The following is a 25,444-nucleotide window of genomic DNA, read 5'->3' as shown; positions in this document are numbered from 1 at the left end:
ATTATTTAGGTAAACTGAGGTGGTACTTCCCTGAAAATCTTTAGGAACACCTATTTCCAGGACCATTCCAAAAGGCTGGGCTCTGAACACATTCCATTAATTTATCGATGGTATTTACTGAGGGCTTACTGTGTGCAGAGCATTGTTCTAAGCACTTGGGAGAGTATAATATACTAAAGGAGTTGGTTGTAACTTGGTGGTTTCATTGCTCATAGAGAAGCAGCGTGGCTCAGTGGAAAGAGCACGGACTTGGGAGTCAGAGGTCATGGGTTCAAATCCCAGCTCTGCCAATTGTCAGCTGTGTGACTTTGGGCAAGTCACTTCACTTCTCTGTGCCTCAGTTCCCTCGTCTGTAAAATGGGGATTAAGCCTGTGAGCCCCACGTGGGACAACCTGATCATCTTGTATCCCCCCCAGCACTTAGAACAGTGCTTCGCACATAGTTAGCGCTTAACAAATACCATCATTATTATTATTAAACTGGAGATCAGCTGTACTACCCTGTGGAGGTTAGCAAAGAGCTTATCTAAACTGAGCTCTGCCACTTGTCTGCTGTGTGACCGTGGGCAAATCACTTCACTTCTCTGAGCCTCAGTTACCTCATCTGTAAAATGGGGAATAAGACTGTGAGCTGCACGTGGGACAGGGACTGTCTCCAACGTGATAAGCTTGTATCTATCCCAGTGCTTAGTACACGCCTAGCACATGCTAAGCACTAACAAATGCCATAAAAACAATCTAACCCTTCAGGGGACTTTAGAGAGATGGGGCCCCTTTAGAGCCGGCTGTAACTAGTGGTACTTTTAAGCATAATTAAATTTGCAAAGTACTTTAAAGCTGTGGGGTGAAAGATATTTGCAATGCTATGACAATCTAGAAATAATGCAGTCAGAGGTTTTCCCCATGGACTAAGGGGAGGAAAGCGTAGAGTCTGTTTTACTTCATCTTGGTGCTGTCACACCTAACTCCGTGATCCCTGACCAATTCCAGATTTCGAGTTCATATGGGAAGGGAGGAAGAACTGGTTAAGTGGAAAGAGGCTGGGCCTGAAATTCAAGGGATCTGGGTTTTATTCCCAGCTCTGTCACTTGCTTCCTGGGTGACCCTGGGCAAGACACAAACCTGTCCGTGTCTCGGTTTACTCTAAGGTAAAACGGGGATGAAGTATCTGTTCTCCCTCCCCCTTAGAGTGTATCTGATCTGAATACCTTGCATCTATTTCAGAGTTTCATTCAGCTCTTGGCACATAGTAAGCACTGACATGCCACAATTATAATACCAACAAGCAGTGCTAGCAAGTTATATTGCACGTACACTGGATCATTGTTTTTGTTTATTTCTTAAAATGGTATTTTGTTAAGCGCTTACTACATGCCAGACACTGTGCTCAGCTCTGGGGTTGATATAAGCTAATCAAGTTGGTTACAGTCGATCAATCAATCAATCGTATTTATTGAGTGCTTACTGTGTGTAGAGCACTGTACTAAGTGCTTGGGAAGTACAAGTTGGCAACATATAGAGACAGTCCCTACCCAACAGTGGGCTCACAGTCTGGTGGGACACAGTCGATGTCCCACACAGAGCTCCCAGTCTTAATCCCCATTTTACAGATGAGGTAACTGAGGAACAGAGAAGTGAAGTGACTTGCCCAAGATAACACAGCAGACAAGAGAGCCGGGATTAGAACCCTTCAGACTCCCAGACTTGTTCTCTATCCACTAGGCCATGCTGCTTCTGGGCAGAAGAGCAAAGTTGTCCCTCTCCAAAAGGGAGATGATGTTTAGAAGATGGGGATTCTTGATTCTAGGAAAGGAATAGAAACATTTGCTTGAGAACTTCTTTTTCATAATCTTGAACCAGTGGTGGGAATGGAAATAATTTACCCTGGGAACCCCCTAAGAGTCTGGCTATGAAATCATTTGGATGCGATTTGCATATTGGCAACATTGAGAAGCTCCAGAGAATTCTTCTCCCACCCACCGTTTCCAACACCATCTGTAAATGTGCGGCCCGTGTAAAGACAATCCAAAGGGAAAGAACTGTGGAGTTGTTAAATCTCATAAAATTTCCCTATCCTCAGGCAAAGGAAAATCACAACCTGGTTGCCAATCAGCATCATTTATAATGAAAATGGTCACAAAACTCCTCATATTTGCTCTTTTTGATTAAGAGCAAGGTAACTGGCACACGTGTGTTGGAGTTTGGTACGTGATCTCATATAGGTAATGCCCGAGGATTTGGGATTTTCTCCACCTCCCCCCAGAAAACTCAGGGATTGGAGTGGATTTATTCACAGCTAGCTGGCAACCCTCGACTCGTATTGAATATAATTGCTTGCATTGAAGGTGATGATCAGTCTCTGGTTACTAAAGATGATGGCATTTAGTCACTTCATACTACAGTGACTGACTTCTTAAGCAGGGATTGCCTGTCAATAGAACTCAAGATGACTAAGTAGTCATGATGATGTTAATATGTGTGTTACTGAATGAAGTGTCAATAGGTCTTAGACACCTAAAGGAAAAGGGGAAAAACATATCCACTTCCCTTTCTCTTTCTCTCCACTCTAGACTCTAAGCTTGTTGTGGGTAAGGGAGCATGTTTTATTATAATCTCCCAAGTCCTCTATATTGTACTCTCACAAGCGCTTACTACAGTGCCCCACACACAGTAAGTTCTCTATACAGTTGATTATTTAGTACTGTGCTCTGCACTCCGTAAGCACTCAATAAATACCATTGATTGACTGAATTGATTGATTGATAGGGACTGTGAGTTGCCATTTGCCAAACAACAATTTGTCTAGGATCTAACTGAGTTTCCCAAAAGTTATCCATGGCTGATACAAAGGCATGGTATACTTTTTTTTTGAAAGTTGGTAACTTTCATTCATTCATTCTATCGTCTTTATTAAGCTACTTCATGTTAAGAGGCTCTTGGTAGGTATTATTTGCTCTGTTTCTTTCATTGCAATTAGAAACCCACTGTTGTTAACATAGTTTCCCCCTAATTTTAAATCTCTAAAGTCTAGAATATTTCTAAGCCTAAAGGGGGCAATCAATAAATTTTTGTTGATGATAATAAGGCTATGAAGGAGTCTAGAAGTCTGAGATGAAAAACAACTGCATTTTTCCCGTGTTTCCTTTACATCTCATACAATTCCCTCTGTGGCAGAGGTTGTTTCCTATCCCCCCTTATAACACCACATCCATATAAAGCTATGGGATGATTCCAGAAAAGGAAATAACCGGCTAGAGATCACATCTGGTGAGAACCAGTGAAGCGTGGTTACATAAACCGAATAATTATGGTGTCTCTTGAACTGTTTGCAAATTGCCCTCATTTTGTGGTATATGAAGGAGACATTCTACTGAGCAAGACTGCAGTAGCCAAGAAATCATATAATTGAAACAAGGGAGGGGTCAGAAGTAGGTGGGGCAGTGGGGAAGAGAAGTGTTGCTAGGTTACTCTGGAATATCACCATCAATCCCTTCCTTCCCCTGTATAAGAATAATAATGATGGCCTGTTAAGCGCTTACTATGTGCCAAGCACTGTTCTAAGCATTGGGGGAATACAAGGTAATCAGGTTGTCCCACATGGGGCTCACAGTCTTAATCTCCATTTTCTAGATGAGGGAACTGAGGCACAGAGAAGTTGTGACAGGTCCTATCACATCCTTCTAGATTGTGAGCCCGTTGTTGGGGAGGGACCGTCTCTATATGTTGCCAACTTGTACTTCCCAAGTGCTTAGTACAGTGCTCTGCACACAGTAAGCACTCAATAAATACGATTGAATGAACGAATGTGGCTTGGAGACTTCTCTTCTTGGATGTCAGTGGATGGCAGCCCATATTCCAGGATTCCCTGGGGGTAATCTGGAAAAGTCCAGGGAAAATGTGGAAGAGGCGGACCTGCAGCTAGATGGATAGAGACCATAATGATGATAACGGAAGAGCCGTTAGAAAGGTTATGGATTATGGCAGAGGACAGGGTGTTCTGGAGAAAGTATATTCATGGAGTTGCTATGAATCAAAAACGACTCAATGCCACTTAATAATAATGATAATAATAATGAAATCTGGACTCCTGGTTACTGACAGAAATAGAGCATATATGAGAGAGCTCACCCAACTCCTCATCTTCACCAGCTCCCAGTTGATCAAACACACAGACACACACAAACACAAAAGACAGGTGCGCACACACACACACACACACACACACACACACACACACACGGCATCATTGCCTGAATGCAATAAGATGTAGCCGGGAACAAAAATAACCCCATGTACATCAATCAATTGTGATGTGCCAAAGGCAGGAGATGGAGACAAAGCATTTGAATAAAAAATTAAAAACATGAACATGAAAGATGTAACTACCCAAATTCAAGCCCAGATGAAATACAAATGACTAAATATTATTACAATTTAACACCCTGGATCCAATTCCAATCACCGCCCCCCCCAACATACAATTTTTGAGTATTGTTATTAAAATGTTCTATTTCCATATTCAGATATTGTCTCATTGGGACTCTGGAAGACCTGATTTAGTCAGTCCATAACCCAGAGCTTTATCATTTTTTGCAGAAGAATTGGACTGGGATCAAAACAACTGCAACCTGAACGCAATTCATCCATCTTCATAGGTGCTGTGGATGCTCAAAGCTGACTTCTCACACCTTTGGGACCAAGATGACAATATGGGCAATTAATTTTATCTTTGGCTAGCGTATCTGCTCCATGTTTATAGTAAAAGTCTAGGATCTTTTGATTCTTTGACTCCGCAGCCTTTGGGTAATTTTCATCCAACACAAGTGCACTGTGGGCAGGGAATGTGTCCATTATATTGTTCTAAGCCTACTCTCCTAAGTGCTTAGTACAGTGTTCTGCACACATTAAGTGCTCAATAAGTACAAATAAATGAATAAGCCACAATAAAACTCCAGGTCATAATATCTGGATTACTGAAGTGGGGAAAAAAAATGAACACATAGTCTGTTACTGAGGTTAAGATATTCCTTCACAGAGGCAATTCTTCCCTGGATGGCAGAGAAACTCAGCCTAGGGTGGCAGGTCTCAATTAAGAATCCCTCAGAAGTCATCAAACAATGGGTATTCCCTGATGTGATGGGGAGAATTTAATTCATTTTCATTAACGACTTATTGAAATCCTGACTATCATATGGGGTCTTAACACACGATTGCCCACTTTGGTATGACATCCACACTGGTGCCTATACTGGCACCCCACTCTCTATCAATCAACCGTATTTATTGAACGCTTACTGTGTGCAGAGCACGGTACTAAGTAATTGGGAGAGTACAATATAACAGAGTTGGAAGTCACCTTCCTGCCCACAAGGAGCTTACATTCTAGAGGGAGAACTTTTGGTCAAGAATCTCTCATGGATTCTCTATAAAATGGGTTAATCGTACTTACAGGAAGTGAGCTCCATGCCAGTTCGATAAAATGGTCAATGCACCCACTGGGAAAAAAAAAAAACACTGTCACTAAAGCCATTATTGAAGCAAAAGACAATAAGCACTGTACTAAGCACTGTGGTGGATACAAGTATAGTCTCTGTCCCACGTGGGGCTCACACTCTTAATCAGAGAAGCAGCGTGGCTCAGTGGAAAGATGCAGAAGGGCTTTGAGGTCAGAGGTCATGGGTTCAAATCCCGGCTCCACCAATTGTCAGCTGTGTGACGTTGGGCAAGTCACCTAACTTCTCTGGGCCTCAGTTCCCTCATCTGTAAAATGGGGATTAAGATTGTGAGCCCCACGTGGGGCAACCTGATCGCCTTGAATCTCCCCAGTGTTTAGAACAGTGCTTGGCACACAGTAAGTGCTTAACAAATACCATCGTTATTATTACTATTATTATTAATCCCCATTTTACAGATGAGGGAACTGAGGCACAGAGAAGTGATGTGCCCAAGGTCACACGGCAGGCAGATGACGGGGCTGGCATTAGAACCCAGGTCCTTCTGATTCCTTAGCCCGTACTGTATGTAGTAGACCACATGGCTATACAGTGTGTGCCTGCAGTAAGGAAGATTGTCCTTCGCATTTGAAGGGAATGCTGTCTGCATTCATTTGTGTAACTTTCCCTGAAGGGCAGACTATTTGCCCCTTACCCTAAGAGAACATTCCAAGTGCAAATCTCCCTGAAGAGATTTCCCAATTTCACAAATTGCCCAGTATAAAAGAACACCGCATTCATTCCTTAACAGAACTGTTCAGAAGCCAACGATGCTGCTGACTGGCATTGCTATCTCTTTCACTCACCTTTCATTCATTCATCCAATCATATTGAGTGCTTACAGTGTGCAGAGCACTGTACTAAACTCTTGGGAAGGACAAGTTGGCACCATATAGAGACAGTCCCTACCCAACAATGTGCTCACAGTCTAGAAGGGGGAGACAGACAACAAAACATGTGGACAGGTGTCAAGTCATCAGAAGAAATAGAAATAAAGCTACCTGCACATCATTAACAAAATAGAGTAGTAAATATGTACAAGTAAAATAAATGGAGTAATAAATCTGTACAAACATATATACAGGTGCTGTGGGGAGGGGAAGGAGGTAGGGTGGGGGGGATGGGGAGGAGGAGAGGAAAAAGGGGGCTCAGTGTGGGAAGGCCTCTTGGAGGAGGTGAGCTTTCAGTAGGGCCTTGAAGAGAGGAAGAGAGCTAGCTTGGCGGATGTGCGGAGGGAGGGCATTCCAGGCCAGGGGGAGGACGTGGGCCAGGGGTCGATGGCGGGACAGGCGAGATCGAGGTACAGTGAGGAGAACGAGGTACACCTACTTTCAAAGAACTGAATGGAGACGGGAGGTTACGGCCAGGAACATTTGCTTTATCACTACCCGCTCATTCATCGTCGTATTTATTGAGCCCTTACTGTGTTCGGAGACCCTGTGTTAAGCGCTTGGGAGAGTCCCACATAACAATAAACAGACCCATTCCCTGACCACCACGAGCTCAGTTTCTAAGTATGCTTAAGAGCCCCGAAGAGGCAGTGAACCTTCCTACTGCCTAACTTTCTCCCAAGGAGTAGTTGAGGCATTAGGAAAAATGGATCCAGTGATGGGGAGACTTCTGATGAGCAGCCCAGGGGGTCAAGGAATAAGGCCCCCAATATGTGGCTCAGACAGGATGGAGTCAGAGAAAGAGGAGACCCAAGAAACAAGAGGCTAGAAGGAAGAAGAGAACTGAAAAAAAACTGAAGCTTGGCTCAGCTTGGGGTGAGATGAGTCTAGCTTTGTAGGAAGGACAAGATTAAGCTTTCGTCTTATATATGGAAGATCTCTAGGTTCCAAAGCGGATTGATCTCCACCTACTTGGGAAGCCGCATGGCCTAGGGGAAAGAGCATGGACCTGAGAATCAGAAATCCTGGGTTCTAATCCTGGCTGCACCACTTGCCCACTGTGTGACCTTGGGCAAGTCACTTAACTTCTCTTTGCCTCCGTTTCCTCAGCTGTAAAATGGGGATTCAATACTTGTTTTCCGTCCTACTAGGACTGTGGGCCCCATGTGGGACAGGGACTGTGTCTAACCTGATTATCATTATGTACTCCAATGCTTAGAACAGTGCTTGACACAGTGTAAGCACTGAACAAATTCTATAAGCTTCATCATCTCTCGTTGGATAGGCGCCTCACAGGTCAGTTAAGGGATTTGTGGCTTAAAAAAATTATACGACTCTTGAAACAAATAGCTTCAGAATAGAATTTTAGCTGTGCCTACATGGGTGATGAAGAGATGGCAGTGGAAGCAGTTGTCAAGCCAACAATCAAATGTAGCCCCCAAAATATTATATTATTGGAGACAGAATTTGAGGGAACGGGGCAGAAATATAGCTTCTCCAGAACGTTATATACTACAAGTGACCCAATAATGACTTATCCTACCTTATCTCTTTATGCCCTTTACCTGCACACATGTAAACTTAGTGGAGAGGACAGTTCTTTACTGAAAAAAAAAAGAAAAAAAAATGAAATCCATGTTTTACAACAGCAGTCTTCCCTAAACAGCACCAGTCCAATGCAACCTCCTACCTTATCTCTTTATGCCCTTTACCTGCACACATGTAAACTTAGTGGAGAGGACAGTTCTTTACTGAAAAAAAAAAAGAAAAAAAAATGAAATCCATGTTTTACAACAGCAGTCTTCCCTAAACAGCACCAGTCCAATGCAACCTCAAGCTGGGAGTTGGGGAAATTAAAACTGTCTTCTCTTTTCAGGGCTCTTTAGATTTATCCATTTTTATTTACTAGGCAGAAACATCACTCTGGGAAATAAGGATAAAGACTTGAGCTTTGGTGGTCACATTATTGTTATTTTTACTGATTAATTTATTTCTGACATACTAATTAGAGGCATTTGTCTTCACTACATCTTAGGTTATTGCCTTCACTGGGAGAGATTTCAGGGTGTCAGTGGGAGAGCTACGGAGAAGTCCTGATGAATCCCCAGAGATGAAAGTAGATGTCACAGATAGCACTGAAATAAATACACGCGCAAATTGTCAATGCCTTCCTGTCTGGTCTGAGCTGCAACAGATAGAAAATATTGGTGGATCCCAGAACCATCAACTGAACTGAAACTGCAAGTCAGAGCTGAGAAAGAAACTACTCCATCTGAAACATCACACTGGCTTACGTGCAGTCTCTCTGGATAAGCCCAGCCTACTGAGGAGAATAATAATAATTCATTCATTCATTCAATCGTATTTATTGAGCACTTACTGTGTGCAGAGCACTGTACTAAGCACTTGGGAAGTACAAGTTGCCAACATATAGAGACATTCCGTACCCAACAGTGGGCTCACAGTCTAGAAGGGGGAGACAGACAACAAAACAAAACATATTAACAAAATAAAATAAATAGAATAAATATGTACAAGTAAAATAGAGTAATAAATACGTACATATATACATATAATAATAATAGTATTGGTTAAGCACATACTATGTGCCAAACACTGTTCTAAGCGCTGGGGTAGGTACAAGGTGATCAGGTTGTCCCACGTGGGGCTCACAGTCTTAATCCCCATTTTACAGATGAGGTAACTGAGGCACAAAGAAGTTAAATGACTTGCCCAAGGTCACACAGCAGATGTGGCGGAGCTGGGATTGGAACCCACAACTTCTGAACCCAAGCCCAAGCTCTTGCCACTAGACCAGTGTTTTTGTCCCTTATTAAATACCTGGATTCTAATCCCGGCTCTGCCACTTGTCTACTGTGTGACCTTGGGCAAGTCACTTAACTTCTCGGTTCCTCAGTTCTCTCATATGTAAAATGGGGATTAGGACTGTGATCCCTATGTGAGACATGGACTGTACCCAAACTGATTAGCTCATGTCAGCCCCAACTCTTAGGATGGTCCCTGGCACATAGTAAGCACTTAAATGCTATTTTAAAAAATGAGGGCACTGCAAAATGGAAATGCACTATTGCCCAGGAAGAACTCATTTCAAATTAAAGCCCTAGAAATTAAACCCAATGATCTTGAATTTATTTAACTCCCGTCTTCCAGGAATCTCAAGACTATTGAGGTGCACTCAGCCTCAACCTGTCTTTTCACTACCTATTTATCCTTCTGAGCAGCGGTGGGAAACCCCTTGTGTGGGGAGAGGATGTTGCTTGCAGCTAAGGGTCAAGATATCTTGTATCTGCAGGAGAGGTGGTCCCCGACACACCCTTGGAGAATCTGCTCAAACCCCATAATTTCTGGTTCTGCGACTTTGCAAACAGTTGGGATGTGGGATGCTTTCCCTTTGCTTGCTTTCCTCAGCAGTCAATTTGAAGGAAAGAAATTTCCTGCCAAAACCAACACCCTTGGCAGGACACAAGTAGCTAAAATGAAGAAGCAGCAGGGACTAGTGTAAAAAAACCCAGGCCTGGAGTTGGGAGACTTGGGTTCTAATCCCAGCTCCATTGCTTGCTATGTGTAACCTCATTCAAGATGCTTCATTCATTCAATCATATTTATTGAGCACTTACTGTGTACAAGGCGCTGCACTAAGCGATTGTCTCGGTAACTTCTCTGTACCTCAGGTTCCTCAGGATTATAATGGGGATTAAATTCCTGTTTCTCCCTCTTAGAGTGTGAGCCCCATTTGGGACAGAGACTGTGCTTGATCTTAATACCTTCTATCTAACCCAGCACTTGGGACATAGCACTTATCATCATTAAGAGCTCTTGACTTGGATATGGCGCAGTCAAATAGATCCCAAAGAAGAACCCAGTGCACATTCTGAATCACTACACAATGTCTGTGATTCCGGCTGAGAAAGAAAACAAAACCCCCAAACCCTGGCAATAATGAGAAAATGAATCCAAGGAATGTGTCTGCTTATTGTTATGTTGTACTCTCCCAAGGGCTCAGTAGAGTGCTCTGCACAAAGTAATTGTTCAATAAATACAACTGAATGAATGAATGAATCCTCCAAGATGACTACAGGAAGAACTCAGCAAAGACAAATAATGATATTTGTTAAGCGCTTACTATGTGCCAAGCACTGTTCTAAGCACTGGGGTAGATATAAGGTAATCAGGTTGTTCCACGTGGGGCTCAGTCTTAATACCCATTTTACCAATAAGGTAACAGACACAGAGAAGTTAAGTGATTTGCCCAAAGTCACACAGCTGACAAGTGGTGGAGATGGGATTAGAACCCATGATCTCTGACTCCCAGCCCATGCTCTTTCCACTGAGCCACGCAGCTTCCCACTTAGCCACGCTGCTTTCCATTTACCATTTTCTAGGACATAACCAAGAAGCAAATTCCAATTCAGAGCAATGTCTCCAGACAGGTGAGGTCCTCCCTCCCCCAGACTTATAGGTCTTCTGAAAGATTTTGATTTGGAGGGGAAAGTGTTCATTTACTTCTCAGAGAAACAGCGTGGCTCAGTGGAAAAAGCATGGGCTTTGGAGTCAGAGGTCATGGGTTCAAATCCCAGCTCTGCCACATGTCTGCTGTGTGACCTTGGGCAAGTCACTTAACTTCTCTGAGCCTCAGTTACCTCATCCTGTAAAATGGGGATTAAGACTGTGAGCCTTACGTGGGAAAACTTGATCATCTTGTATCCCCCCCAGCGCTTAGAACAGTGCTTTGCACATAGTAAGTGCTTAACAAATACCATCATTATTATTCTCAGGATGGCTTAGTTGTAGGAACAGCAGAGAGAGTGTTAGAACCTCGTAGCTTTGTAGGAGTTAGCTTGATTTTGAGAAAGGCATATAACCTGTCTGTCTTCCCGCTTCAACTGGAGTGCAGCGATTTGGCTTTATTTTTGATCCATCTGAGGGAAAGCACAATCCAGCTGTGAAGAATCATTCCTGAGCCTCAGCATATACCAGTGGGATTCTCTCTCCTAGATGTGTCAGGTTGAGAAACTTAGGACGGAACAAGCAAGAGGATCTTTCAGACACCACATGCACAGGATTAATCATGGTCAGACAGATAATTGGGGTCTCCTTTACCAGACAGACTCGGTGGTGTTTTCCCTTTACCATTTGAATATAATAATAATAGCATAGTAGTTATTGTGTGTCAAGCACTGTACTAAGAACGGGGGTCTTGTCTTACTCCGTCAAGTCATCTCCGACCCATAGCAATGCTATAGAATGCCCCACCTCCATCTGTGATCGTTCTGGTAATGGATCCAGAGAGTTTTCTTGGTAAAAATCCAGAAGTGGTCTACCATTGTCTCCTTCCACGCAGTCAACTTGAGTCTCCACCCTCGACTCTCTCCCGTGCTGCTGCTGCCCAGCACGGGTGAGTTTTGACTTGTAGAAGATTGCCTTCCACTCACTAGCCACTGGCCAAGCTAGGGATGGAATGGACAGGCCTCTGCTTGACTCTCCCTCCCGTAGTCGAGACTGATAGAGGACTGGAAACTCTCCAGGTGTGACCCTGAGAGGGAGAAGCACTAGGGTAGGTACGGGATATTTAGAGTGGACACAGTCCCTGTTCCACATGGGGCTCACAGATAAAGGAAAGACAAGGAAACTAAAGCAGAGAGAAGTTGCAACTTGTCCAAGTTCATACAAGAGGACGATGGCAGAGTGGGGATTAGAACCAAGGTCCTCTGACTTCACTAGGCCTTACAGCTTCTCCAAGTCCAAACAACACTGTGGAATAATTCAGACTACTGCTAATCCTAGCCACAAGATCCCTTTCCAACAAGACCTTAATATTACATAGGGAAGCAGCGTGGCTTAGTGGAAAGAGCACAGGCTTGGGAGTCAGAGGTCATTGGTTCTACTCCCACCTCTGCCACTTGTCAGCTGTGTGACTTTGGGCAAGTCACTTAACTTCTCTGTGCCTCAGTTGCCTCATCAGTAAAATGGGGATGAAGACTCTGAACCCCACGTGGGAAAACCTACCTTGTGTCTACCCCAGCGCTTAGAACAGTGCTTGGCACATAGTAAGTGCTTAACAAATACCATCATCATCATTGACTGACAAAAGCCCTGTGGACTTCTTGCCCTCTCTATCAATTACATTTAGTGAGCACTTACTGTGTGTGGCGCATTGTACTAAGTGCTTGGAGACTACAATATAATAGACACATCCTGTGCCACTAGCTGAGTATGCTCTCATTCTTTCTCTATATGACCAAGGGAAAAAAAAAATTACCAGATTTGTAATGCAATAATGCCAAGTGATTCTCCATGAAAATCTCGACACGTACTCTAGGGCCCCAAGAGCTATGATTCCTCCTAAATTATAAGATTCTTGAGGGCAGGGATCACACCCTTTAATTTAATTGTACTCCCCTAAACACTTAGTGTTGATCTCTGCAAGTATTAGACCGTGAGTTCATTGTGGGTAGGGAACATATGGGGATTAAGACTGTGAGCCCGGACAACCTGATCACCTTGTATCCCCCAGCGCTTAGAACAGTGCTTTGCACATAGTAAGCACTTAACAAATACCATTATTATTAAATACCATTACTACTACTACTACTCCTCTTTGTAATTCGGTTCTTCAAGTATCTGGTACAGTGCACCACAGTGAGTGAAGCTCTCACTAAATGCTACTACTACTATAGTACTCTTTTCTAGAGCTGATGCTGCAGAAGGGCACTTATTTTAGCTGTGAGAGCTGAACCAATCTCTCCTCCAGCTTGAATTTCAATTTTTTTGAAAGAGATCCTTCAAGAAGTTGGGAGCTGTAGTAAGGAGCTATCCTAGCCCATTGTTAAAGGGACCTTAAACTGAATAGATGATCAAGAAAAAAAAAATCCTACCAAGTCCTTCACAAATGCCCTGCTTGGAGCTACTAATCCTGCAGTTTCCCTTCTCCAATTGTTTAATCGTCCTCGGGGAACCAAGGGGAAAGAAAAAGAGCAGAGGGAAGCAAAAAAAAAAACAGGGAAAAAAATAATTTCTTCTTCCTCTTCCAAGCGCTTGCAATTTGCATCTGGGAGGTTGGCAGGGACGAGTCAAGTGTGTCGTAAAGAGGAGGAGGGTCCGGAGCTTCCCGGCAATAAAAAGGTAAATCCAGTGCAATAACCCAAGCAGCGGAGAGGGAGAGCAACAGAGAGGGAGGGAGGGAGGAAAGCAGACAGAGGCTGAGAAAGCAGTCCCGAGCAGCCCCTGTGTCCTAGAGTAAAAGATTAAAGGTAAACTGATCCGTTAACCTCTTTGCTTTCCCTTCCAGGACATCGATTCTCTAAGGCTGAGCTGCAGCATTCCAGCAAAAAAAGGGGCTTTTTGATGGTTCTCTGACGCCCTTTTCGGTACACCCCAGTTGGGAGCTGCTGCTTTGGGGGAAAGCAGGCGTGCCCTTCTAAGAGGATTCCAAAAAAAAAAATTAAAAGAAAAACTCCTGCTCCTTGGGTGGATGGATTTTTTTTTTTGGATTTTCATTTGATTGTTTTTTTTCCCGTTGCTTCCAAGTGGGGCAGACAAAGGGTGGGAATGGGAGGTCCCTCTTCGGACTAGAGCTGAGCAGGAATTGCCAAGAGGGAAGAAGGGGGGGCGTCTATTTCATCATTGCTGTTTCTAACCTTCTTCCTCCTTTGCCTCCACTTGCAGCTGGGTGGCCCGAGTCTCCAGGGCCCCAGCCTTCTGAGAAAGAACAAGAGGGCGAAGTGGCCATCGGGCTGGATGCCAGGGGGTTTCTGATGCCCTTTTTTGTTCCCCGGAGCCGGTCCTGACTCCCTGCTGGTCTGCGAGGCCCATGCGGAGAGAGAACGGTGAGTGAGCCCAGCTCGGATGCTTAGTCCCACTGCTCATTTGTCAGCTGCCTTAAAACAGTGCTTGGCACATAGTGAGCGCTTAACAGACACCATCAGCATCATCCAGCATGGCCCAGTGGAAAGAGCAGGGGCTTTGGAGTCAGAGTTCATGGGTTCAAATTCCGACTCCGCCAATTGTCGGCTGTGTGACTTTTGTCACTTCACTTCTCTGTGCTTCAGGTCCCTCATCTGGAAAATGGGGATTAAAGACTGTGAGCAACCTGATCACCGTGTAGCCTCCCCAGCTTAGAACAGCGCTTTGCACATAGTAAGCGCTTAATAAATGCCACCCTTATTATTATTATCCCCCTGGAAAATCCTTGCTAGCTGGACCTAGACGTGGTGAGGTCTTGGGGCACGCTTTGACAGCCCTGGATTTGGGGGCAGCAGGTGGGATAACTTCTGGATCCTGGGAGGGAGGGAGGAGGAGGAAAAAGCTCCTTCATTCACTCAATCGATCGTATTTATTGGGCGCTTACTGTGTGCAGAGCACTGTACTAAGCGCTTGGAAAGTGCAATTCAGCAACAAAGAGAGACGATCCCTGCCACAACGGGCTCACAGTCTAGAAGGGGGAGACAGGCATCAAAATAAGGAAACAGGCATCAATAGCATCAGTATAAATAGAATTACAGATATATGCACATCATTAATAGAAATAGAATTATAAATATGTACACATATATACATAAGTGTTGTGGGGGGGAGGGAGGTAGAGCAAAGGGAGCAGAGGAAAAGGGGGGCTTGAACCCCATGCTTCCCCCAGGTAGCTGCTCCTTTTTCAGCTGATGGCTCATCATCCTCATTTAAGCTCTCCTTTGAAGAACCTTCCATGGTGAGGGGATGTGTCTGTTATATTGCTATACTGTACCCTCCCCATTCATTCATTCATTCATTCAATCGTATTTATTGAACGCTTACTGTGTGCAGAGCACTGTACCAAGCGCTTGAGAAGTACAAGTTGGCAACATATAGAGACGGTCCCTACCCAGCAGCGGGCTCCCCAGAGTTTAGTACAGTGCTCTGCACACAATAAATATGATTGACTGACTGCCTGGGAGAGGCTATGCTCCTATGAGCCCTGTGTAGGGGGAAAATATCCCTTATTCCAGAAATAACCAAAGCCGCATGACCGGTGGGCAGAGAATGTGTCCGCTTGTTGTTATATTGTAATAATAATAATGATGGCATTTATTAAGCACTTACTATGTGCCAAGCACTGTTCTAAGCACTGGGGTAGATACAAGGTAATCAGGTTGTCCCTCGTGGGGCTCACAGTCTTAATCCCCATTTTACAGATGAGGGAACTGAGGCACAGAGAAGTTAAGTGACTTGCCCAAAGTCACACAGCTGACAATTGGCACAGTCAGGATTTGAGCCCATGACCTGTGACTCCAAAGCCAGGGCTCTTTCCACTGAGCCATGCTGCTTCTCCCAGGCACTCTCCCAAGTGCTCTCCCAAGCACTTAGTACAAGCCCAGTGTGGTTAGGGATTGTCTCTATTGCTGAATTGTACTTTCCAAGCACTTAATACAGTGCTCTGCCCACAGTAAGAACTCAATAAATACGATTGAATGAATGAATGCTCTGTATATGGGAAGTGCTCAATAAATACAATGGATAGAATGAATTAAGTGCATTTTTATAAGACCTGACTGAAGAACTAATTAACCCTCTTCAAGCTCATTGCAGGGAGGGAACATGGCTGTTATATTGTTATACTGTACTCTCCCAAGTGCTTGGTACAGTGCTCTGCATACAGTTAGTGCTCAGTAAATACAATTGACTGACTGGCTGACTCTTTCTACCTCCCAGAGAGTCTGGAATGGGGTTGGCAAAGATAAAAAGGGGAGGTGACACTCGCATATTTTTTTAAAAAAAGAGATAATAATACTGGTATTTGTTAAGTGCTCAATGCTTACCAAGCATTATAAGCCCGGTATGGTTTCTTTCAAGTTATCAAAAGTTTCTTTGTTTGGGAAATGTTTTTCTTCATGCCTTTAGACTTCCATTTAGAGATGACAGATGAGGCTCTCTTCTTGGTTGGATCTTTCTCATTATCAGCTTTATTTCTATCTGTAAGCTTCACCAGACTCAGTGACAGCATCAAAATGATATTGGGGAGGGCTTTTTCTTTATGTTTTTTGCAAATCTTTTTCCAAAGAATATGTTCTGTTTAGGAGTCAGACTTAGTACAGAGCTAAGCACTTAGTACATTGCTCTGCACACAGTAAGTGGTCAATAAATCCGAGTGAATGAATGAATGAATCTGAAAGTCCAATCCTGGTCTTTCTCTGGCTTCACCCTTTGGAAATAAAGGCTCAGAAGCCAGATCATCACTGTGTGTGCCTACAGCCAGATGCAAAATAGAACCCAGATCTCTTTCCTCAGCAGGGTGGGACCTGGTCGGGGTAACAGAGCTCTTCTGTTTCTGACAGGGGAGTGAGAAAAAGTGACCCCACACACAATTGTTCTGGCACCCAAAAGCATCACACCTTCTTTCCTTGAAAATGGGACGAAGGGGGCGGAGTGGGGGCGAGAGAAAAATATATTTTCCTACTAAAAAGGAGCAAACATCCTGGCTAGAAATGTGATTATTTTCCCAGGGACAAATGGTATTTTCATAGACAACTCACGAATCCAAAATGGTCACTGAGAAAAATTTCAACCAACCAGTGGTATTGAGGGCTTACTGTGTGCAGAGGCATGGTGATACATGTCCCTGCATGAAATTTTATGTTCTTTACATATAAGGCTATACAGAATATGCACATATGTGTGTGTGTGCGCATCTATATAAATTATACATAGATCAAGGCATGCACATATATATGTATAAATTATGCATAGATTAAGAGTTGGGTAGGTGGATATGGCTAGAAGCCCAGAAGAGCTATTCAGATACACAGCTCTCTCTCTCTCTCTCTCTCTCTCTCTCTCTCTCTCTCTGTCACTGGCTATTTTGGTTGGCTATCTGGCTTTTGTCGATACAATCCCCGGGCAGCACAATCACTCAGGTTCTCCTTGCTTTTTCAGTTGAAGGGAGCTCAGCATGGCCCTGGCGGATAACGCGAGCTGTGCCAAGTCGAACGAGGACTTCGGCGCCTTCCCCGAGATCATCGAACTCAACGTGGGGGGCCAAGTGTACATCACCCGCTACCCGACCCTGGTCAGCATCCCCGGCTCGCTGCTCTGGGAAATGTTCAGCCAAAAGAACTCTTGCGCCCTGGCCCGGGACAGCAAAGGGAGATTCTTCGTGGACAGGGACGGTTTCCTGTTCCGCTACGTCCTGGACTACATGAGGGACCAACAGCTGGTGCTCCCCGACCACTTCCCCGAGAGGAGCCGGCTGCAGAGGGAGGCCGAATACTTCAAGCTACCAGAGCTAGCCAAGCTGCTGGCCCCCAAAGTCACCAAGCAGAACTCCATCGGGGATGACCCGTGCCAAAGCGACTCGGAGGAGCTGTCCCCCAACGTGGACACCGCCCGTAGCCTCTCGGCCACTAGCCCTGCCCCAGCCGGCGGTCCAGGGGGCTCCCCGGCCATCCTGGGGGGCAGCGGTGGCAGCTCTGACCTCCGGCGGGCCGGCTTCATCACCATCGGCTACCGGGGCTCCTACACCCTGGGCCGGGACAGCCAAACCGACGCCAAGTTCCGGCGCGTGGCCCGGATTATGGTGTGCGGCAAGACTTCGCTGGCCAAAGAAGTGTTCGGGGACACCCTCAACGAGAGCAGGGACCCCGACCGGCCCCCCGAGCGCTACACGTCCCGTTACTACCTCAAATTCACCTTCCTGGAGCAAGCCTTTGACAAACTGGCCGATGCCGGCTTCCACATGGTGGCGTGCAACTCCACCGGCACCTGTGCGTTCGCCCACGACCAGACGGATGACAAGATCTGGACCTCTTACACCGAATATGTTTTCTACCGTGAGTGATGCTTTAAAAAAAAATAACAATCACCCACAAAAAAAAAAAAAGCAACCAAAAAAATACCAAACTCTCCCTTCCCACCCTGTTCCCCTGCCAGCGGTTTTCTTTAGAAATAGACTTCGATCCTTTTGGACCTTGGTTTCCCTCACCCGTCTTTCATGACGCACCCTTTTCCCATTCCCCAATTCCTCCCTCTCTCCTGCCTCCAATTGAATCCTCACTGGCACTTTCCTGCATAATGTCAAACCTCAATCCAGCTTCCAGCTAAAGCCAACAGTATCTCCCGACCCCTCCTTGGATGACGGATCCGGACACTCGATCTGGGGAAAGTTCACGTACGCGTATGCAGCTGTAGTATGTATGTTTCGACTTTAGGGTATTCTTGTTGACATTCGTGGTTGGATAAAGCTGCCAAGCTTAACAGGCGGAGAAATGCCAAACTGAGGCTTACGTCCCGGTTCCCCTCTGAATCCTGGGCTCCCTCACGTACTCTGTTATTTGAATCCACCTGGGGAGTGGAAGCAGATCCTCATTCTGACCTTGCGAGGCTCATTATTTGGAACAGGGTTACGAAGAGGTCTGGGTTCTCCCAAGCGGACCTCAGCTCAGAAAACTGAAATGTATTATCATTTAGAAGGTGGGAGGGAAAGGGTTAGAAAGAAACACATGTAGGGTTATTGCCAGCAGCTTAGTATGTAGACTGCTAGTGGGCCTGATGAGTTAGGAAAAGGGGAGAGGGTTCACGGTTTTAAAGGGCTGCCTGAAATGCCTACTTTCTGTAGATAGGCAAAAAGGGACACATAACATAGAACCCAAACACAAGAGGGTGAGGGTGGGAGGCGTGGGGGGTGGGGGCATGAGCCGGTTCTTTCTTGGTAAGTACTTTTTAGTCGGCGCTTAACCTTTCCAATAGTTTGATGTTCATGTCAGCTTCACCTTTGCCTTTTCCTGCATGAGGAAATGTGAGGAAATGTGGGGGAAAAGCAACAAGACTAATCATGTGTCACACGGATGGGATTAAGGATTAGAGCCAGTGACCTTCTGATCACCCCCAGCGATGCCTTTATTTAGTTACTAAAGGGAAATGTGGAAGAAACCCTGCCAAATCAACTGGGGACGGTCTCTTTCTAACTGCAGTGGGCAAGGAGCTGTGCGCTTGGAAGCCTGAGGCAGGCGTCTGCTTGCTTTGCCTGGGTTCATGTAATAAAGGAAAAAAGAAAACAAGGAAAACTGACTTGCCCTGTGCTGCCTTTGTGCCCATCTGGCGATCCAGAAGATGCCCCCGTCTAAGCTGAGGTGCCTAGAGGTGAAAAGGTTTCTGGAAAACAACTAGGCCACTTGGGCTGTGAGAACCAGATAAGGAACAGACAAGGAAAGCATCATGTACAGGTGGTGTCTGAGTTTCTTTCATTAGGAAAGCCTCCTTTTTCATTAAAAAAGAGATTCTTCTCTCTCCACTCTTCCCTTTGTTTCGTTCCCTCGGCCTCGTGCTTGTTTTGTTCCCCATGCTGCCCTCCGTTGTCCCTGTTCTGCTGGTGGTAGGGTATCCACATGGTGTAAATTTCAAAGAAACGCAAGGTACCTATTTTATTTCTTGTAAACGTGACAGAGATTCAGCCTCACTGCGGGTTCAGGAATTAGAGAAATAGAGATACCACATTTCTCTATGGTCTCCCCAAGCTATGTTTTCTGTTCCCCCTCCCTGGGGAAAAATTCCAACCCTGACATTCTCCAGTCTCCCCACTGACCTACTTCTGTGCTTACCCTGAGAATCTCTAGGGAAGTGTGTGCCAGATGTCATATTGCACAATACGATGTGGGAGTGTGGTGTGGTTTATGGCCTGGAGCTGCTGTACCAAACCGCCTAGGCACTTGACCCTAAATACATTACTGGTTTGGCTGTGTTAGTGGGAAAAGAGATTATACCATGTATGACTCATCTAAACCAGATCTAATGACTGACAGACACATTAGGGCAAGAAAAAAAATGAAGGCAAACTCACAAAAACAACTGTATTCACTAAATCGCCCCTAATGAAAGAACTCTATAAAATAGTCAGAGCTCTGGCTCGCGACATCAAGACCTCTCTAGCTGTTTCTTCAACCAGATACTGTCCCAGGATCTAGGTTTGTTGTCATTTTGGTTTTTCATTCATTCAGTCCTATTCATTGAGCGCTTAGCATGTGCTGAGCACTGTGCTAAGCTCTTGGAAAGTGCAATTCAGCAACAGAGACATTCCCTACCCAACAAAAAGGGTTTCACAGAACAAATGAGTATAGACTGTTCTAGACTGTGTTCTAGACTGTGAGCCCACTGTTGGGTAGGGACCATCTCTATATGTTGCCAACTTGTCCTTCCCAAGCGCTTAGTACAGTGCTCTGCACACAGTAAGCTCTCAATAAATACGATTGAATGAATGAATGAATATAGGGATAGATAGAGCTCTGCATGGGACAGACCCAAAGATTCAATCAACTGATGGTGTTTGATCGCTTACTATGTGCAAAGCACTGTATTAAGTACTTAGAATGGAACTAATAAGTCCATTACTAAGTCCATTTTTATGGTTTGTGTTAAAAGGAAATGAAAAGGGTACACAAAAAATTATGGGTGGCAAAAAGCAAATTAGACTTTTTTTTCAAATGGAATTTATTAAGTGCTTACTATGTATCAAGCACTGTTCTAAGGGCTGGGGTAGATACAAGTTTATCAGGTTTGACACACTCCCTCTCCCAAATGGGGCCCGCAGTCTAAGTAGAAAGGAGAACAGGATTTAAATCCCCATTCTGCAGTTGAGGAACCTGAGGCACAGAAGTTAAGTGACTTGCCCAAGGTCTCACAGCAGACAAGTGGTGGAGCAGGATTAGAACCCGGGTCCTTCAGAGTCCCAAGCTCGAACTCTTTCCACTAGACCACAATGCTTCCCTGCCATCCTTCACTAACCTCCGCTTCCAGGAGATGAGGAATGACCTGCCAGGGTTTGGTGGCCGGTAAGGTTATTTGGTCGCTCAATAATAATATTGGCATTTTATTAAGCGCTTACTATGTGCAAAGCACTGTTCTAAGTGCTGGGGGAGATACAAGGTAAGGTAATCAGGTTGTCCCATGTGGTGCACAGTCTTAATCCCCATTTTACAGATGGGGTAACTGAGGCACAGAGAAGTTAAGTGATTTGCCCAGTGTCACACAGCTGACAATGGGCAGAGCTGGGATTTGAACCCATGACCTCTGACTCCAAAACCTGTGCTCTTATCCATTGAGCCACGCTGCTTCAAGTTAGGCCTCTCTCCCCCAAGCCTCATGGGCACAATTTAGTGGCAAGCTGGGGCAGGGGAGGGAGGGGGAATTGTGTTACGAGTTGCCTCCTCTCCTCTCAACACTGCTACTTCCTTCACCGTTCAATCAATCGATTGTATTTATTGAGTGCTCACCGAGTGCAGAGCACTGACCTAAGCACTTGGGAGAGTACAACAATAAACACACACATTTCCTGCCCACAGCAGGCTTACAGTCTAGGGGACGAGCTCATTCCTTCACCTGTAGCAGCAGGGACCGTGGCTGCAGCCACAGCCAGAAAAGATCGTGGGTCCTTGATGGTGGGAGTGATTTTTAGGTGAACCGCATGCGTCACCCAATTAAGGAAGCCCTGCATCCTGGTGAAAGTCTCCAGCCAGCACGTCAGCACTTAAGCCAGATTTAATCACCAGCAACAATCTGGTGACCCTATAATCCGAGCTCAGCGGGGGATATTAGGAAGCTACCATCATTTCCTCAGGAAACGATACCCACCTGTCCAAATAGACGTGCACATCTTGTCATCCTGAAATTCGAGAAAGCGATCACGCAGTCGTTGTCTTTCACAGCTTGTCCTTCCCAGATTCCCCTGTAGGAAGGGCTTTAAATAGTAGAAATAAAAATGCCTAGACTCGTCCTCTCCTCTTGGATTCTGCTCAGTTCTTGTTCTCCACCCTCTCAGCAACCACAGCAGCGAAAGATAGTCCACCCATGTAGTCGTCGTTTTACCCTAATAATCGATCCCTGCCTGTGTGGTGGGTATGCAGCCAAACTTTAAAGGCAAGGCCCACAAAACAGCGATGCGGAGGGGAGGGAAAAGCAGCTGCAGAGATGAGATGTAGGTTCTCAATGGTCAGTCTACTAGGGTGACAGAACTGTGGCCTGACCACTGGTGGAAGCAAGTTGAGTGGGCATGGCTAAAAACCAACTTTCCCTCCATCTTCATGTATGATGGCTTGGAAAGAGTTAATCAGTTTTGTGTACTGCCCATTTGGGGTTGTAATTACTCATCATCTCAATTCCTATGTGGAGACGGCCTGAGCTCCTGTGAGATTGAATGGATTTCCTGGGGGTGCCTCCTTGCTCGGTAAGTGCTTCATAATAATAATAATAATAATAATGGTGGTGTTTGTTAAGCGCTTACTATGTGCCAAGCGCCGTTCTAAGTGCTGGGGTAGATAAAAGGTAATCAGGTTGTCCCGTGTGGGGCTCACAGTCATAATCCCCATTTTACAGATGAGGGAACTGAGGCACAGAGAAGTTGAGTGACTTGCCCAAATTCGCACAGCTGACAAGTGGTGGAGGTGGAATTAGAACCCACGACCTCTGACTCCCAAGCCTGGGCTCCTTCCTCAAAGCCACGCTGCTTCACGGAAGAGAAGGCCTTGGTTCTAGGAGGGGAGAGCTGCCTTAGGGTGAATCAGAGTGTACTACTCCAAGAAATAGCCAGAGGGTAGGAATGGCAAAAGAGGAGTCCAAGCACAAAGTCTCTCTTTTCTTAAACAGTAATTGTTAAGTGCTTAATATGTGCCAGGCACTGTATTAAGAGCTGGGGTGGATACAAGCTAATCACCACTGGACACAGTCCTTGTCCCATGTGGGGCTTCCAGTGTGAGGCACAGAGAAGTTAAAAGTGACTTCCCCAGGGTCACACAGCAGACAAGTGATGGAGCTGGGATTAGAACCCAAGACTCTGGGACACTTCAGGAAAAAAGGTTTTTTTTAAAAAAACTTCCATTCTACCCTCCCTTTCTCTTTAAGCAAATTCTTCAGAAGAATCTCTGCAGAAAAACCTTACCTCAGATTAAATGTTGGGTTTTCCCTCCTCACCCCCACCAAAAGAAAAGGCCTTCTCCTTAACTTTGGAATCTGCTGAAGCAAGCTTCCTGCATCTGGAGAGAAGTTTTGGCAGAGAGAGATAGATTTCCAGTGCAGAGTGCATAAATTAGGAGTCCCGGACTCTGTTTGCCAAACGCTGTTAGGCAAGTAATTCAACCTCTTTGCCTCAGATCGCTCATTTGTAATAATCATCCCTCTATCTCAGAGAGATTCTTTGAAGGTTAGACAGCTGGGAAGTATTCTGAGCCTCTGCGGGGAACTCACTGTACGTATTCCAGGTGTCAGGGCTGACCTTGAAGGAGGTATGTGGGTACAGTTTGTCTAGGGTTCCAAATGGGAAGCCATCCAAGAGTTTGTGTGATAGGAGAGGGAGAGAGAGAGAGAGAGAGAGAGAGAGAGAGAGAGAGAGAGAGAGAGAGAGAGAGAGAGAGAGAGAGAGAGAGAGAGAGAGAGAGTGTTTCTCTGTGGCAGCTCTTCATCTCTCCCTAGCACAACGTCTCACTCACAGAACCGGGGCCAGCCAAAGACGTCAGCCCTATGCGGTTGATCTGAAGTCACTGTCTGTGTTCAGAAAAACCTGACTCAAGACTCTCTATCTGGTGGAAATACTGAGATTTCTGACTAATTTGCTCGGAAGAATAAATGACTCCTCAGCAACCCAATAACAGTACCACTTTTTAAAATGGCATTTGCTAAGCGCTTACTATGTGTCAAGCACCGTTCTCAGCGCTGGGGTAAATATAAATTCATTAGGTTGGGCACAATCCATGTAGGAAAGAGAACAGGTTTTGAATTTCCACTTTGCACTCTATTAGTACTCTATTTATTTATTTATTTATTTATTTAATTTACTTGTACATTTCTATCCTATTTATTTTATTTTGTTGGTATGTTTGGTTCTGTTCTCTGTCTCCCCCTTTTAGACTGTGAGCCCACTGTTGGGTAGGGACTGTCTCTATGTGTTGCCAATTTGTACTTCCCAAGCGCTTAGTACAGTGCTCTGCACATAGTAAGCTCTCAATAAATACGATTGATTGATTGATTGATTTGCAGGTGAGAAAACTGAGGCGCAGAGAAGTGAAGCAACTTGCCCAAGGTCACAGAGCAGTTAAGGGGCAGAGCCGGGATTAGAACCCAGGTCCTCACTCCGAGGTCCATGCTTTATCCACTAGGCCACACTGCTTCATAGCCATATCATGATTATGAATCTATTATTTTTATTTTTCCAAAGCACTTTCACCTCGATTACCTCATTCTAACCTCACAAGGTCACAGACGCATAGCCAAGACTAGAGAGCAAGGCTCATGGCTCCTAGAGCAGGAAACAAAACAGGTAGGAGAGGGAAGGAGGAGGCATTGCCCTGTTACTTCCAACACACCCCAGCCAGGATCATGTCCCTCCATCACTGAGGTTGGGCCAGCCCCTTTCTCTTGCCCCTTTCATTCAATTCATTCAATGAATACAGATTGAATGAATGAATGAATGACTGAAGTGACTTGCCCCAAGTCACTCAGTGGACAAATGGCAGGGCCGAGATTAGAACCCAGGTCCTTCAGACACCCATACTCCATTCACTAGGCCCTGCTGCTTGGATCCTGTTCATTCATTCAATTGTATTTATTGAGCACTTACTGTGTGCAGAGCACTGTACTAAGCGCTTTGGAAGTACAAGTTGGAAACATATAGAGATGGTCCCTACCCAACAATGGGCTCACAGTCTAGAATCGGGAGACAGACAACAAAACAAAATATATGGACAGGTGTCAAGTTGTCAGAACAAATAGAATTAAAGCTAAATGCACATCATCAACAAAATGAATAGAATAGTAAATGTGTACAGGTAGAATAAATAGAGTAATAAATCTGTACAAACATATATACAGGTGTTATGGGGAGGGGGAGGAGGTAGGGTTGGGGGGATGGGGAGGAGGAGAGGCAAAAGGGGGCTCAGTGTGGGAAGGCCTCTTGGAGGAGGTGAGCTCTCAGTAGGGCTTTGAAGGGAGGAAGAGAGCTAGTTTGGCGGATGTGTGGAGGGTGGGCATTCCAGGCCAGGGGGAGGACGTGGGCCGGGGGTCGACAGCGGGACAGGCAAGAATGAGGTACAGTGA

General features: G+C 45.2%; 1 protein-coding gene and 1 non-coding gene across 2 annotated transcripts; one reads left to right on the top strand and one right to left on the bottom strand.

Moving 5' to 3' along the window:
• Positions 1-11,808: 11,808 nt before the first annotated feature.
• Positions 11,809-11,946, bottom strand: LOC119930279. Its single transcript, XR_005451761.1, has one exon. It is a non-coding gene; the product is annotated as a small nucleolar RNA SNORA7 (small nucleolar RNA).
• A 1,600-nt stretch (positions 11,947-13,546) lies between these two features.
• On the top strand, positions 13,547-19,654 carry LOC119930039 (BTB/POZ domain-containing protein KCTD12-like). Its single transcript, XM_038748462.1, has 3 exons — positions 13,547-13,653; positions 14,069-14,229; positions 17,306-19,654. The coding sequence occupies exon 3, from the start codon at positions 17,322-17,324 to the stop codon at positions 18,204-18,206; it is 885 nt and encodes a 294-aa protein (XP_038604390.1). The 5' UTR covers positions 13,547-13,653; positions 14,069-14,229; positions 17,306-17,321; the 3' UTR covers positions 18,207-19,654.
• Positions 19,655-25,444: the final 5,790 nt, after the last annotated feature.

The sequence above is a fragment of the Tachyglossus aculeatus genome, chromosome 6 (genome assembly GCF_015852505.1).
Source record: "Tachyglossus aculeatus isolate mTacAcu1 chromosome 6, mTacAcu1.pri, whole genome shotgun sequence".
Classification (NCBI taxonomy): Eukaryota; Metazoa; Chordata; class Mammalia; order Monotremata; family Tachyglossidae; genus Tachyglossus; species Tachyglossus aculeatus.
Note: the sequence above shows the minus strand (reverse complement) of the source record. Positions and strands in the feature narration are given on the sequence as shown.

Coding starts and splice junctions, on each gene's coding strand:
- LOC119930039 (XM_038748462.1), top strand. CDS start 17,322: ATGGCCCTGGCGGATAACGCGAGCTGTGCCAAGTCGAACGAGGACTTC.